Source organism: Aulostomus chinensis, chromosome 2 (genome assembly GCF_037954235.1).
Source record: "Aulostomus chinensis isolate RoL2024-O1b breed Wild chromosome 2, RoL_Achi_v1.0, whole genome shotgun sequence".
Taxonomy (NCBI): domain Eukaryota; kingdom Metazoa; phylum Chordata; class Actinopteri; order Syngnathiformes; family Aulostomidae; genus Aulostomus; species Aulostomus chinensis.
Window position 1 is genome coordinate 23,238,259 of NC_141321.1, and position 12,030 is coordinate 23,250,288.

General features: G+C 38.9%; 1 protein-coding gene across 2 annotated transcripts; it reads right to left on the reverse strand.

Annotated features, from left to right (window-relative positions):
- Positions 1-721: 721 nt before the first annotated feature.
- rnaset2 (ribonuclease T2) lies at positions 722-8,046 on the reverse strand. 2 transcript variants are annotated; one of them, XM_086194958.1, is made up of 10 exons: positions 7,909-8,046; positions 6,656-6,728; positions 6,496-6,550; positions 5,208-5,257; positions 4,967-5,024; positions 4,803-4,867; positions 3,183-3,296; positions 2,949-2,997; positions 1,975-2,049; positions 722-1,888 (listed from the first exon to the last, which is right to left on the reverse strand). In XM_086194958.1, exons 2-10 carry the CDS (start codon positions 6,724-6,726, stop codon positions 1,712-1,714), a joined length of 714 nt encoding a protein of 237 aa, XP_086051084.1. In that variant the 5' UTR covers positions 6,727-6,728; positions 7,909-8,046; the 3' UTR covers positions 722-1,711. The 2 variants fall into 2 exon arrangements, with proteins under 2 accessions (XP_086051084.1, XP_086051093.1); XM_086194967.1 differs by having other exon boundaries at positions 6,656-6,806; positions 7,909-8,040.
- Between the last annotated feature and the right edge of the window lie 3,984 nt (positions 8,047-12,030).

Sequence of the window (12,030 nt, forward strand, 5' to 3'; positions counted from 1 at the left end):
GGATTATGGACAGGAGTCTTTGTTCTGATAGGATTAGGGTTCTAAGGAGATCACAATATTAATATTCATTCACACTGATACAAGCATATACAGTGAAATACAGGCTAGTTAATATGCTATTAACATAAACAGTTCTGTATTTACATCATAAATACTGTCAGAAATCATGTGGGACATGATGAGGCACTTTTTATATTTGATGTTTTTATTGCAACATACAACTATATGTTATGAATAGTGGTTAATTATATATATATATATATATGTGTGTGTGTGTGTGTGTATATATTATACATGCATGCACATATATGTATACATATGAATAAACTATAATCTTTGTGTATTAGCTACAGCAGGAATATACTGAAATGTATATTAAGAGTGTGTGCTCAACTTTCCAGGACTTACATTGACACAAATAAACATAAGCACATCCAAAACATACATCTATTTTATCTAAGGTGCACTGTGGTTTTCCTCACCACTGTCTCTCTATGATCTATTAAGTATAACGAAGGGCACTTCCTAAATTTGTGGACACACGACTATTTTTGTACATGGTTACCCAGAAACACGTGGTAGCTCCTCGACTTACCCTTCCTCCCCAACACATCCCCATCATTGCAAGTTACACAATTCACTGACAACAAGAGGGAACACTGAGTGGAATCGATTTTTTAAAATTTTTTTATTGATATTCAAAAATTGCAAAAATCATCGATTTGACATTACAGCACTCATCAACGGGTGTTGTACTTATAATGACAGTGATCAATAACACTGATTTACACACACACACGCACACACACACACACACACACACGAGCCTAACAGCTTCAACTACACATGCTTCATCATATCAGTGAACATGATGTTTGTGCTGGGATTATACGGAGCAGACCGTCACTTCATCCTCGAGAAGCTAGAATATTATTCTGCGTCAGCTGACTCGTCTGACATCTTACATCATGTGTTTGGAGTGTATTGTAAACCAGATTTACTATCTAGTCTATGAAATCTGTTAGGACTGATAGACCTCATCATGGTCATAACCCACTCTAATACACTGAATTATGGCATATTTACTTGGTAAACACTCAGCACCATCTCAATATCATGATGTAGCAAAGACATATAGTGGTTCAAATTCAGCACAGCAGCACTGGAATAAATGACCAGGAAAAACAAGGCCCGGTTCTTTTTTACATCTATTGTTTGAGAAATAATCACAGATCATATGTTGATTTAATAATTGGGGACGTGCAGATTGTGAATTGTAGGACTGATCTTGAAACTGATGATTAAAATAATGTGGCCGATAGCTGACTGACATATTCTTTTTGTTTGTTGGTGTTGTTTTTATGATTTTAATATCGCCTTTGTTCCAAAGAAGCTGTACAAACAGCTGCTCTGACCTGAAGCAACCTCATTGACACCAGTTTTGAAAAGGACAAACCTATTTTTAGAAAAGGTCAGCAAAGGAGGTACCTCCATGAAGACAGTAGTGCAGAAAAACAAAAAGACACTTAAAGGGAAACTTTTCTGTAAACTCCGTGGTAAACAAAGCCATAGTCTGTGTGTGCCAGATGAATTTACAGTACAGCTGACTGGTACATAAAGAATATATTTGTGTAAAATATTTTTTGGGTGTGTTTGTGTGTCAATTTGTAAAAGTAAGACTGTAGTGTGCTGATGGATTTCAGTGTGTGTTTCAAGGGAGAGGTGGGTAGTAAACTGGTATGTCAGGCTTACAGACACTGAATCCAGATGCCTTGTTGACACTCATGGAATGGTCCCAGTCCTGTGCAATCTGTTTTTCACAATCCAGGCGGGTGAAGTCCGGGGTGAAGCAGATCTCAATCTGACCCAAAATTTGAACATCAGCATTCTGGCAAATCACAAAAAATAAACAGTTTAACATCAAAGTGTGAGATAACATGTGAATCAGAGAAAAGAGAAATTAGACTTCTGTACCTGTGATGGATGGAAACATTGGATCTTCGGCTTGATACCATAGAAGTTCTCTAGGACTCCTTCAATTTCCACAAACTACACACCGAGCAGAGAAAAGGCCATCATTTTTACCTTACAACAAGGCACTTTCATCAGTTATAATTAACTTATTCAAGTGGAAAGATCAATAAATGTGCTTGTCTTGATAAATATAATCAAGGGGTGCCATTTGTATGTGGATAACTTTAGCCTGAACAAGCTTATGCCGGCCCATCTTTTCTCATAATACCACTTTGTTGTTACTTGAGAGGCAACCGTGAGTGAGCCAAAGCGCGAGGCTGTTCTCTGTCAGAGCTCCTCATCTGGCGAAAGGCAACTGTAGCTGGACAATGGGCCTAGGCCTACTGTGCCTATACTTTTGCATTTACGGTAACCGACTCTCACCATGGACCTTCAAGGGTCAACTGTATCAACAACCTCTTCAATCAGCATCAAGAGCCTGGGAGCAAAGTTGAGTGGTGGAACAATTGACACCACAATACGGTGCCCCCTATTGGGTTAGTGTAAAATTTGAAGTGCTCTCAGGTTCAGATCCTCTATAAATTGCACCTTTAAGCTCTTCTTCAGCTTACGCTCAATGTCAGTCCTATTGTAGCATTTAGATTCAGAGCAACACAAGCATAACAAATCATTGTGAGACATTTAAAAGTAACAAATATAATCATTGTTTTGTTTTCTCAACAGACATTAATCCTTAGACCAAAACAAAATTTCAAAGCATATAAAAGTTATAGTGCATCATATTTTTGCAGCCTATGACATAAGCTTATGGTGGCAGTTGTTTGCAATAATTAGGATCCTGGAATTAAATAATTATATCAATATAGCATTTTTTTTTAAAGGTACTGTGTCAATATTCCAGCCACTAGTGTCAATATTGTATCACAATAAATCGTGCACATTTAAATATATTATATAAATACAAATAGACTTACTTTGTAGAATTTTTGTGATGATGGGACGATGTCGAACTTCTTCAGAATACTAAAATAACAGAATCAAGGGTTGTTATTTGAGGTATTGATGCTTTTATTCTAAATTAATTTAAAAAATAATTGCTTGAGTGAGAAAGCGATGGACGCCACCAGTGAAATGGCCCCTGGAGGAGGGAGGAGGTTATAGTGGGTAGAAAAGTAGAGGGTTGGTGAATGTGTGTGGGAGTTATGTACCTATCCAAGTCCACGTTGTGGTACAGTTCCAGCGCCTTACTGAAGTATTTATGTTGACTATTTAGAGAAGGTGATTTGGCTGCACAGGTGCCATGTTTGTGCCACTCATACTTCCTGTTGAAAGAGACAAAGAAGGTGCCAAGTATTTCACAATTATAATGCAATAATGCAAAAAACACACTTCATTGATTCAAGATCTTGGAGGGACTGGTAAAAAAAAGGGGAAGGCAGCTGATACACATCAGTGAAAAACTAGATCCTGGGTCAAGGTTAAAAGTCAAGGTTAAATTATATTTAAATACCTCAATATTTGAAATGTTTAGCAAGTTTAATACTGTGCTGGAGGGGGCATGGGAGTTTGCCCAACCAGTCCACATGTGTTTTGTGGATCTGGAGAAGGCCACAGGGGCACCCTGTGGGGGGTACTTTGGGAGTATGGGGTGGATGGCCCCTTACAAAGGGCCATTCAGTCTTGCTCCCGGAGGAGTGAGAGTCTGGTCCGCGTTGCCGGCAGTAAGTCGGACTTGTTCCCGGTGAGGGTCGGACTCCGCCAAGGCTGCCCTTTGTCACCGGTTCTGTTCATCACCTTTATGGATAGAATTTCTAGGTGCAGTTGGGAGGTGGAGGGGGTCGAGTTTGGTGGCGGGAGGATGTCGTCTCTGCTTTTTGCGGATGACGTGGTCCTCTTAGCTCCATCAGGTCACGACCTCCAGCTCTTGCTGGGACAGTTTGCAGCCAAATGTGAAGCGGCTGGGATGAGAATCAGCACCTCCAAGTCTGAGGCCATGGTCCTCAGCCAGAAAAAGGTGGTTTGCCCACTTCGGGTCGGGGGGAGTTCCTGCCTCAGGTGGAGGAGTTTAAGTATCTTGGGGTCTTGTTCATGAGTGAGGGTAGGATGGAGCGGGAAATTGACAGGCGAACTGGGGCGGCATCCGCAGTGATGCGGGTGCTAAACCAGTCAGCTGTGGTGAAGAAGAAGTTTAGCCAAAAGGCGAGGCTCTCGATTTACTTGTCAGCTCTCGATTTACTTGTCAAGCTGCGTTTCAAACCTCACCTATGGTCATGAGCTTTGGGTAATGACAGAAAGAACAGGATCGCGAATAAAAGCGGCTGAAGCGAGTTTCCTCCACAGGGTGGCTGGGCTCTCCCTCAGAGACAGGGTGAGAAGCTCAGTCATTTGGGAGGTGCTCAGAGTAGAGCTGTTGCTCCTCCATGTCAAGAGGAGTAAGTTGAGGTGGTTCAGGCATCTGGTGAGGATGCCTCCTAGACACCTCCCTCGGGAGGTGTTCCAGGCATGCCCAACAAGGAGGAGGCCTCGAGGCTGACCCAGGACACGCAGGAGAGATTATCTCTCGGCTGGCCTGGGAACGCCTCGGGTGGCTGGGGAGAGGACAAGGCTTCCTTCCTGAGGCTGATGCCCCCGCGACCCGGACCAACCAGATAAGCCGAGAACGACAACAACGAAGTTCAATACAAACCTCATCAACCTTAAACCACAACAATAATAACCAAATATTTGTGACATGACAATAAGTCAAGACAACAGGAGACATTGCTTGTATAGAGGAGCCAGCAGCCAACTACCCCCCAGCAAAAAGGAAAACGGAAGCAGTGACTGACCAGAAATCAGATGATGTAGGTTTCAGTAAGTCAGGCCAACTCTTCTCCATGTCTGGGAGCAGGTCCTAAAAAATCAAACAGAAACAAATATTTGTTGTGTCTTTTCGGCAGTTGCGATGAGCTTCACAGCCATTTATAAAGAAATAGTCAGAATGATATTATACCTCTATTTCAGAAGAGTTGAAATGCCAAGATGAGTTGCATTCCATCCCTTTGTCTGGCCTGTGAACGATAACGTACTCAGATTATCAGATATTTCATTTACAGACCTTCACTCAAGCATTGAAAGATTTCATTTAAGTGATTCACTTTTCAATACAAATAAGTGTAAGGTTTGTATGTATGAAAGTATCCCTGCAGTTACACACTCGTATGTGTCTGTTAAAAACACATCCACACAAATACCAGAGTCCATGAAGCGTCCAGTAGCTGATGTTAGGATGACAATGCTCCATCTGTAATCGATAAAAATCAGAATCAATGAGAACACAAAAACTCAACCTGTAATGTGTTAGCAACAATCGTCATGACACACGAAAGACACAATACATTTAGTTGATAGTCTCATATTGAGAAGAGGAGACAAAAAACACACATCCTGAGTTCTTATGTTAAATAAAAGCATTTATAGACTTATTGTAAAAGAAATATTTTGTGTTTGTATTCAGAAGAATCCTTTAATACATAATCAAAGCCAGTTATTATTATTAACCAGTAATATTGTAAATCCTACGTATTTTACAGTATAAATATATATACATATATATACATATACACACATATATATATACATATATATACATATACATATATATATAAAAGAAGAAGTTGGTAATTTTTGTGGTAGACATATATATATATATATATACACATATATATACACACATATATATATATATACACACATATATATATATATATATAAAAGAAGAAGTTGGTAATTTTTGTGGTAGACATATATATATATATATATATATATATATATATATATATATATATATATATATATATATATATATATATATATATATCTACCACAAAAATTACCAACTTCTTCTTTTTCTAACTGAGGAAAAGCCAGGGTAAATAATCCTGCAACACTGAGGGAGGATGGAAAAAAGCCTTGTAGTCTAGACAATCTCTGATTCAGTTATACACTCAATAAGCAGCTAAATGGAACCTGCCCCATTTTAGAACTTCTAAAAATGCCACATGGGGTGAAATAAAACCAACAAGACACAAAATAGGAGTACAAAGTTTTGAACCATTAGTGTTTCTCTCAGCACAGCAAACGAGATACGAAAAGTGCAGTCAAAGCCGCGAAATAAGGGATGTGTGTGTGGGGTGGATAAAACACAAGACACACAGTCTTGTGACTCAAATCACATGACCTCTAAGATTAAATCTTCAGTCCGTAATTTTCTGGACTAATGGAACAGCCTTGGAATAGGATATAACTTGAAACATGTAATAAAAGGTTATATGTTTGTTCATTTTTTAAAACAAAATAAATAATCAATAAATACACACTCAAAGCAGTCAACATATCAAAATATATGACAGTTAAACCCTTATCAATCTAACCTACAGTTTACATGAAATTAGGCTCTCGTTAATCTCATGAATTACTTGTAAATAATTTAACTTGAATGTACGACAGGTAAATTAATGTGTGAAAAGGAAAGAAACTCACACTACAGAATGTGCTGGGCCAGTGGTGGGTCAAGATCAGTTTGGTCCACATGTTCCTGAAATATAAACACACACAGCCTTGTTAGCGATGCAGAGGGCTGCAGCATTTATGAACCCTCTACCATTAAATTCACTTTTAGGTAAGGCTCCTCTTTACTTACGAAGACGAGATAACGAAGGCAGAAGACAGAGCTGCTGCCAGGCAGAGCAGCAGAGGACAGCTGAGGCTCATGTCTGAGGAAAAACAAGGAAAGTTTCCACAAAAAAAAATCTGTTCGTATCAAGAGCAGCAGGGTAAATAATCCTGCAACACTGAGGGAGGATGGAAAAAAATGGGTTAGGGGACAAATTTGGTTATGTTCAATCAACATAATTTTCTATAATAATGCATACTGATTATTTGCAATTATTTTGACAGCTATTGTAATATTCATATCATTTGCAATACTAGCAAGATTGTTAACATTACACCATTATTCTCACTTTCATTAAAGACAACATCAAAATAATTATTCTGGATTGGTGATTTTTGTGCAGATTTGTATTAAACAAAGGATCTTTCCTTTGAGTCTAAAATGTGATGTGGAGACAGGAAATGTACCACACTTTCCACAGTATTTAATTTAAAATGTTATTACCTCACACAATTACACTTTAGAACACTGCACTTTCCTGCAATTTGAAAACAGCAGGAAGGTCATACTGCTCTTCTGATTAAGTGTGCAGCCTGTCCAAACAGCATCCTGTCCTATTTTGAAGCAAATAATGACGTGTAATGAGGTGTAGGGGGTAGTACTAGAAAAGACAACAGCGCCATTCATTTTGAACACTGAGTATGGCTTTTATTTCCAATGGAGCTGTTGTGGTAGAGGACGTTATTATCTCCAACTGTGTAAGTTTAGTGTCGAAAGACAGGCAAAAAATTGCAACTTCAAATCGATGGTGAACACATCCTCTTTGCAACGTGACCGCAACCACTTGCAGGGTTCTCTCACAACGTAAAGCTCTTTAGCTGCTGAATAATTACACAATAAAAAAAAAGTTTGGCGGTTAGCAAGAAAATGTTCCCACACCAGGACAAAACTATCACGACCGAGTTCACAGAATCATTAACAAATACAGGACACGAATAAGCTTGATACCGACGGGCAACGTTTGTGGTCAGGAACAAACAATTACAATTGTATCATATTACTTATCCGAATAGAATCAATAGTTCGTAATTAAATTGAGCAAAACGACAGGCTACAAAGCTTATTTAGAGTATTTGGTCTGTAAAACAAGAAAATTAAATCGCCAACTCAAATCCGCCGGACCCAACAACAACAACAACACACTGTAGACAAACCACGACACACAGGAAAAAACCCTAACTCACAAAAAACTTTAACATAGTTTAGTTGAAAATAACCACCTAATTCCGGATGATTCGTTGTGTTTGCTCGAGCTCCTTGGCGTTTCTCCTTCAGTTAAATCATGTTAATCTACCACTGCAAACTGAATCAGCAGAGTACCAAAGTTGTTTACGTTCAGCGGCGAGGCAGTTCCGCACTACGTCACCGTGTTTAGCCAATCGGGAGCGTCGCGAAGGGCATGCGTCAAGTGTGAGTGTCTTAATCAACTGACCAGTTGTATGCCATTCATACTGATTTTGAGGGATTTTATTACTATTTTGTTTTTTTTTACGTTTTCTTTGAAAAAAGTGTTTATTTAATTTTTTTGACACAGTGGATTTTTTTGTTACTGTCAGACTGGTACTTCTTGTTTTGAAACGTTTATATTTTTATGAATTTTCTTACACCGGGAACTTAAGTTTATAATGAAAAATAATGAACATTTGACTCTAAACTCTCTTACTAACAAACAAAACATGAGAAAGATTAACGTTTTGTTTTTGGGGTTTTTTTCTTTTTCGCCAGTATAAGTTCATGACTATCTGGAAATGACGTGGCTTAATTCTTCACACTTTTTGTGCAACCTCACACTTCATTAGTTTGTATATTTGCTTGTTATATTTAGCAGCACGCTAGAGTTCTACAATGCTAAATGAACTCATACTATCATCAATGGAAAGGGTTCATAAATAATTCAATTTTAAATAAACCTGTTGCCATTCACTATTCCTTCTATTATATGCACAGATTAAGCTTTGATTTACTGTACTTTTTAAAAGTTGAAAATTGTGTAATTTAATCCCTCTTTAAACTGGTAAATGTATTTCATGCCCATTCATGTTTTTGTCTGCACAGACTTTCACAACTCCATGTGAATTGGGTAGGATTCATTTATTAAACGTATTACTTGCCCTGGGGTTCCTTTTGAATCAACGACTCATTATAATCTAATGAGAAAAATTAAGCTTTTTGAGAGGAGAAAATGTGAGAATAATTCATTTTGCTATGCCTGCAGGGACAGCGGTGCCAAAAGGCTTGCCTGGAATTATCAAAGAGTTATTTGGAAAAAGCACAAATTGACCACACAACAAATAGCCTATTACATATTCAACAATAATGTATAATTTTGGATTTAATTATTTCATCCGGGTAAATGTGTCTCCCAGACTCATGTACTAAAATTAACACTGGGCTTTGGTTACAGAATACTGGGAACTACCACTTGACCAGCAGAGGGCTCTTTTTGACCACAAACAGACAGACAGACTGACAGACACACACACACACACACACACACACACACACACACACACACACACACACACACACACACACACAGGATGACACCTGTAAATAAATAGTACTTTTTCACCTTTATGGCAATCAAATGACTTTGGAATGTTTCCTCGTGACCCAGACACACACACCTACTCACTCACTGATACCGATACAACCAAGCTGTCTGTACCGTAACATACGAGCCAGTTTCAGTTGGATCTGTCATCATTAGTTATCTGTCTGTCTGTAAGTTGAAGCTGCCTCAGGGGGTGTTAATTAATAGAAAATCAACATGACCAAGTGCAAGCATCACCTCCATCATCCTTCCCTCTCTTTCCTTTTCCCCTGAGTAACTCCATATTGTCCTGTCTCATGGAGTCTCAGATGTGAAATGTGTTTTCACACTGTGTCAGGAATAGTATTTGCTGTAACTGTAGCTACTTTTATAAATAGGCTTTGGCCAAAGTTCAGCTTACAACACAGTGCTTCAAGATGTTTCTGAGTGCAGGTGGAAAAGGAAAAGGATTGCTTGTAAAATACAGCTGGAGCAATTTAAATGTATCCGCCAAGCAGCTTTTTACTGCAGATATGCTGAATCTTGCAAATGTCAAACTCTGAATCGCTTTTGAAAATATCGTATACATCAACAAATACACCTACATGCCATTCAAAAAAATAAACCCACCCTACTCATACACATCATAATGATCAGATTCTCAGCTTTGGTGTGAGCAGCTGCTGTAGATTCAATAGTTATTGAACATCAGCGGTTGAGTAAACATGGCTTCCACCAAAAATCCACCTTTGAATCAAGGAGTTTCCCTGAGCAGCCCTGAGTCTTGAAGGATACTGGTTATATATAGGCAGCTCTCTCTCCTTATAAGGCTCCTCTCAGGGAGAGGCAGGTTGGGGGCTGCTTTGAGACGGGTGGTGGTTTTGTTGGCCTGGTACTCGGTTTAGGCTGACTCCCTGCGGATTCAGGCTGACATCCGAAGTCGCAGCAAAGGAAATCTCAAGGGGTGAGAAAATCTTTATTAAGAGTATATAAACTTTTCTGTCGCTAGAATCCTCTATATTTATATTTTCCATGTGCTTTTCCTCTAAACCCAAGTATAGCAGGTGCAGTCAGAGGGATGAATGAATAGAAAGGTAATTAGGGTATAACCATAGTCTTCAGTAGAGCTGATATCAATTATATGTGGGGGTTTAACTGTAATAAATGAAATGTGCTGACCAGTCTTGTTAGGATAACTGCCATGTCTGAGACAAGACACAAAGACTGTACATCTGAGTGTGTGTTTTTCGTAATTAAACTTCAGTTAGATAAAACTGATTGCTTTGTAAAATTTGGTTGTGACTCTATGGGTTTTTGCTTCAACTGAAATATTGTTGTTGTATTGGGATTTTAATAATGTGTTGACTTCTCATAACTTGACCATATACATAATATGTGCACCAACAAACATTTAATCTCAAATGAACAAGCCAATATTTGATTGTATTAAACTTGCCGCAAGTTAGCACCCAGCTAGAATTTAAGAGGTTTGTACAGTTATGGCTGAGAACTGCAGAGGTTTATGGTTACAAACAGAACGGCTCCAGTGTCATTTGGCATGCAAATTCATGTTGGCCCCACTGAGAGAGGCAGAAGACGGCTACTGAGGTGACAGGCTGACAAGGCCAGAATGTGACTGAAGGCCTCCGATCGCTTAGCTGAAGGCAGTTGAGCTTGGTACTGTACATAGCTAAACTGGAAGTACTCTGTCTTGCTTTTATCCTTCACTGTACAGCAGTTTCTGATATTTGCACTTGAAATATGATACATTTTACTTATTTACAATTTTGGACTTCAGTGTTTTCAGTGGTACAACTGTTTGACATGCTAGTTGACTTGCTTTTGGATAGTGAGAAAAGCACACAATGTTTTCTGTTCGACATGAAGATAAAGCTATCAGCAGAATATCTTCCAGGAATAATTCTTGAATATGAATATCAGCTTTTAACAGTTTCTAACTCAAACTTTTCTGCTGCAAGAATTCAGTTGTCTTAGTTTACTTTTGGTCTCAGAGGTCAAGGGTCAGGGGTTAAGGGGTTATGGTATCACCTATCTGACTGACAGTTTAGTGCTGCGTTTCAGATGAGTGTTTCAAACTGGACCATCTCTACCCGTGGTGCACGTCTTAAAGCTTTCAGGGTCAGGCTGGGCAGGGACAGTCAGTTCACATTTCATCGGACCTCATTTCTGGTGTCTCTGCAGATGCAGGTGATGTAAGGCAATAATGCTCTAACGTCACGCTGTGTGTGTGTGATGTAAGACGACAATGTGATGAGTCGGTTATTCAGGAAGTCTTTTCATATCCTTGAATGTATTCAATAAAAACTAAATAATCAGACAAGTTAGTGAAAGACTCATGGTGTTCTCGGTTGTTCCGTTATTCACATGGGAGATTTCATTAGACTGTTGCCTGACAGCAGTGTTGATGGATGGTGCAAGAGAGGAAGCAGCCTCGTCTGTGGATGGTATATATTTATATGTGTGTTGTCCTTTCTCTCTTTGTTGAACCAGCTGTAGCAGCCCTCGACTTCTGATACGGTGCTAGTGACTGTGGCTTGTCAGTAAGAACTTGTGATAGCTCATATTCAAAATATCATGCTGAATTTACAGTTGTCCAACTGTTGGTAAAAAAATTTAGCGCAGCTGTGACGCAATTTACTGCTTATATATATCATTGATCCATAAATAGTTTATTACCTCCATGTGTTTTGTTTATGTGTGTGTCACAAGCTGGTGTCACCTTGTCATTGTGGAGCTGCAGTTAAGTCACGTGTGTATGTGTGACCACATGTTGAAAATCCTTGAGGGT

Excerpts from the sequence above, each read along its gene's own strand:
- rnaset2 (XM_086194958.1), bottom strand. The coding sequence starts at position 6,726 with ATGAGCCTCAGCTGTCCTCTGCTGCTCTGCCTGGCAGCAGCTCTGTCT. Across the intron at positions 2,998-3,182 it reads CACAACGTGGACTTGGATAG|TATTCTGAAGAAGTTCGACA; the intron begins GTACATAACTCC and ends CTGTTATTTTAG. Across the intron at positions 1,889-1,974 it reads AATGTTTCCATCCATCACAG|AATGCTGATGTTCAAATTTT; the intron begins GTACAGAAGTCT and ends GTGATTTGCCAG.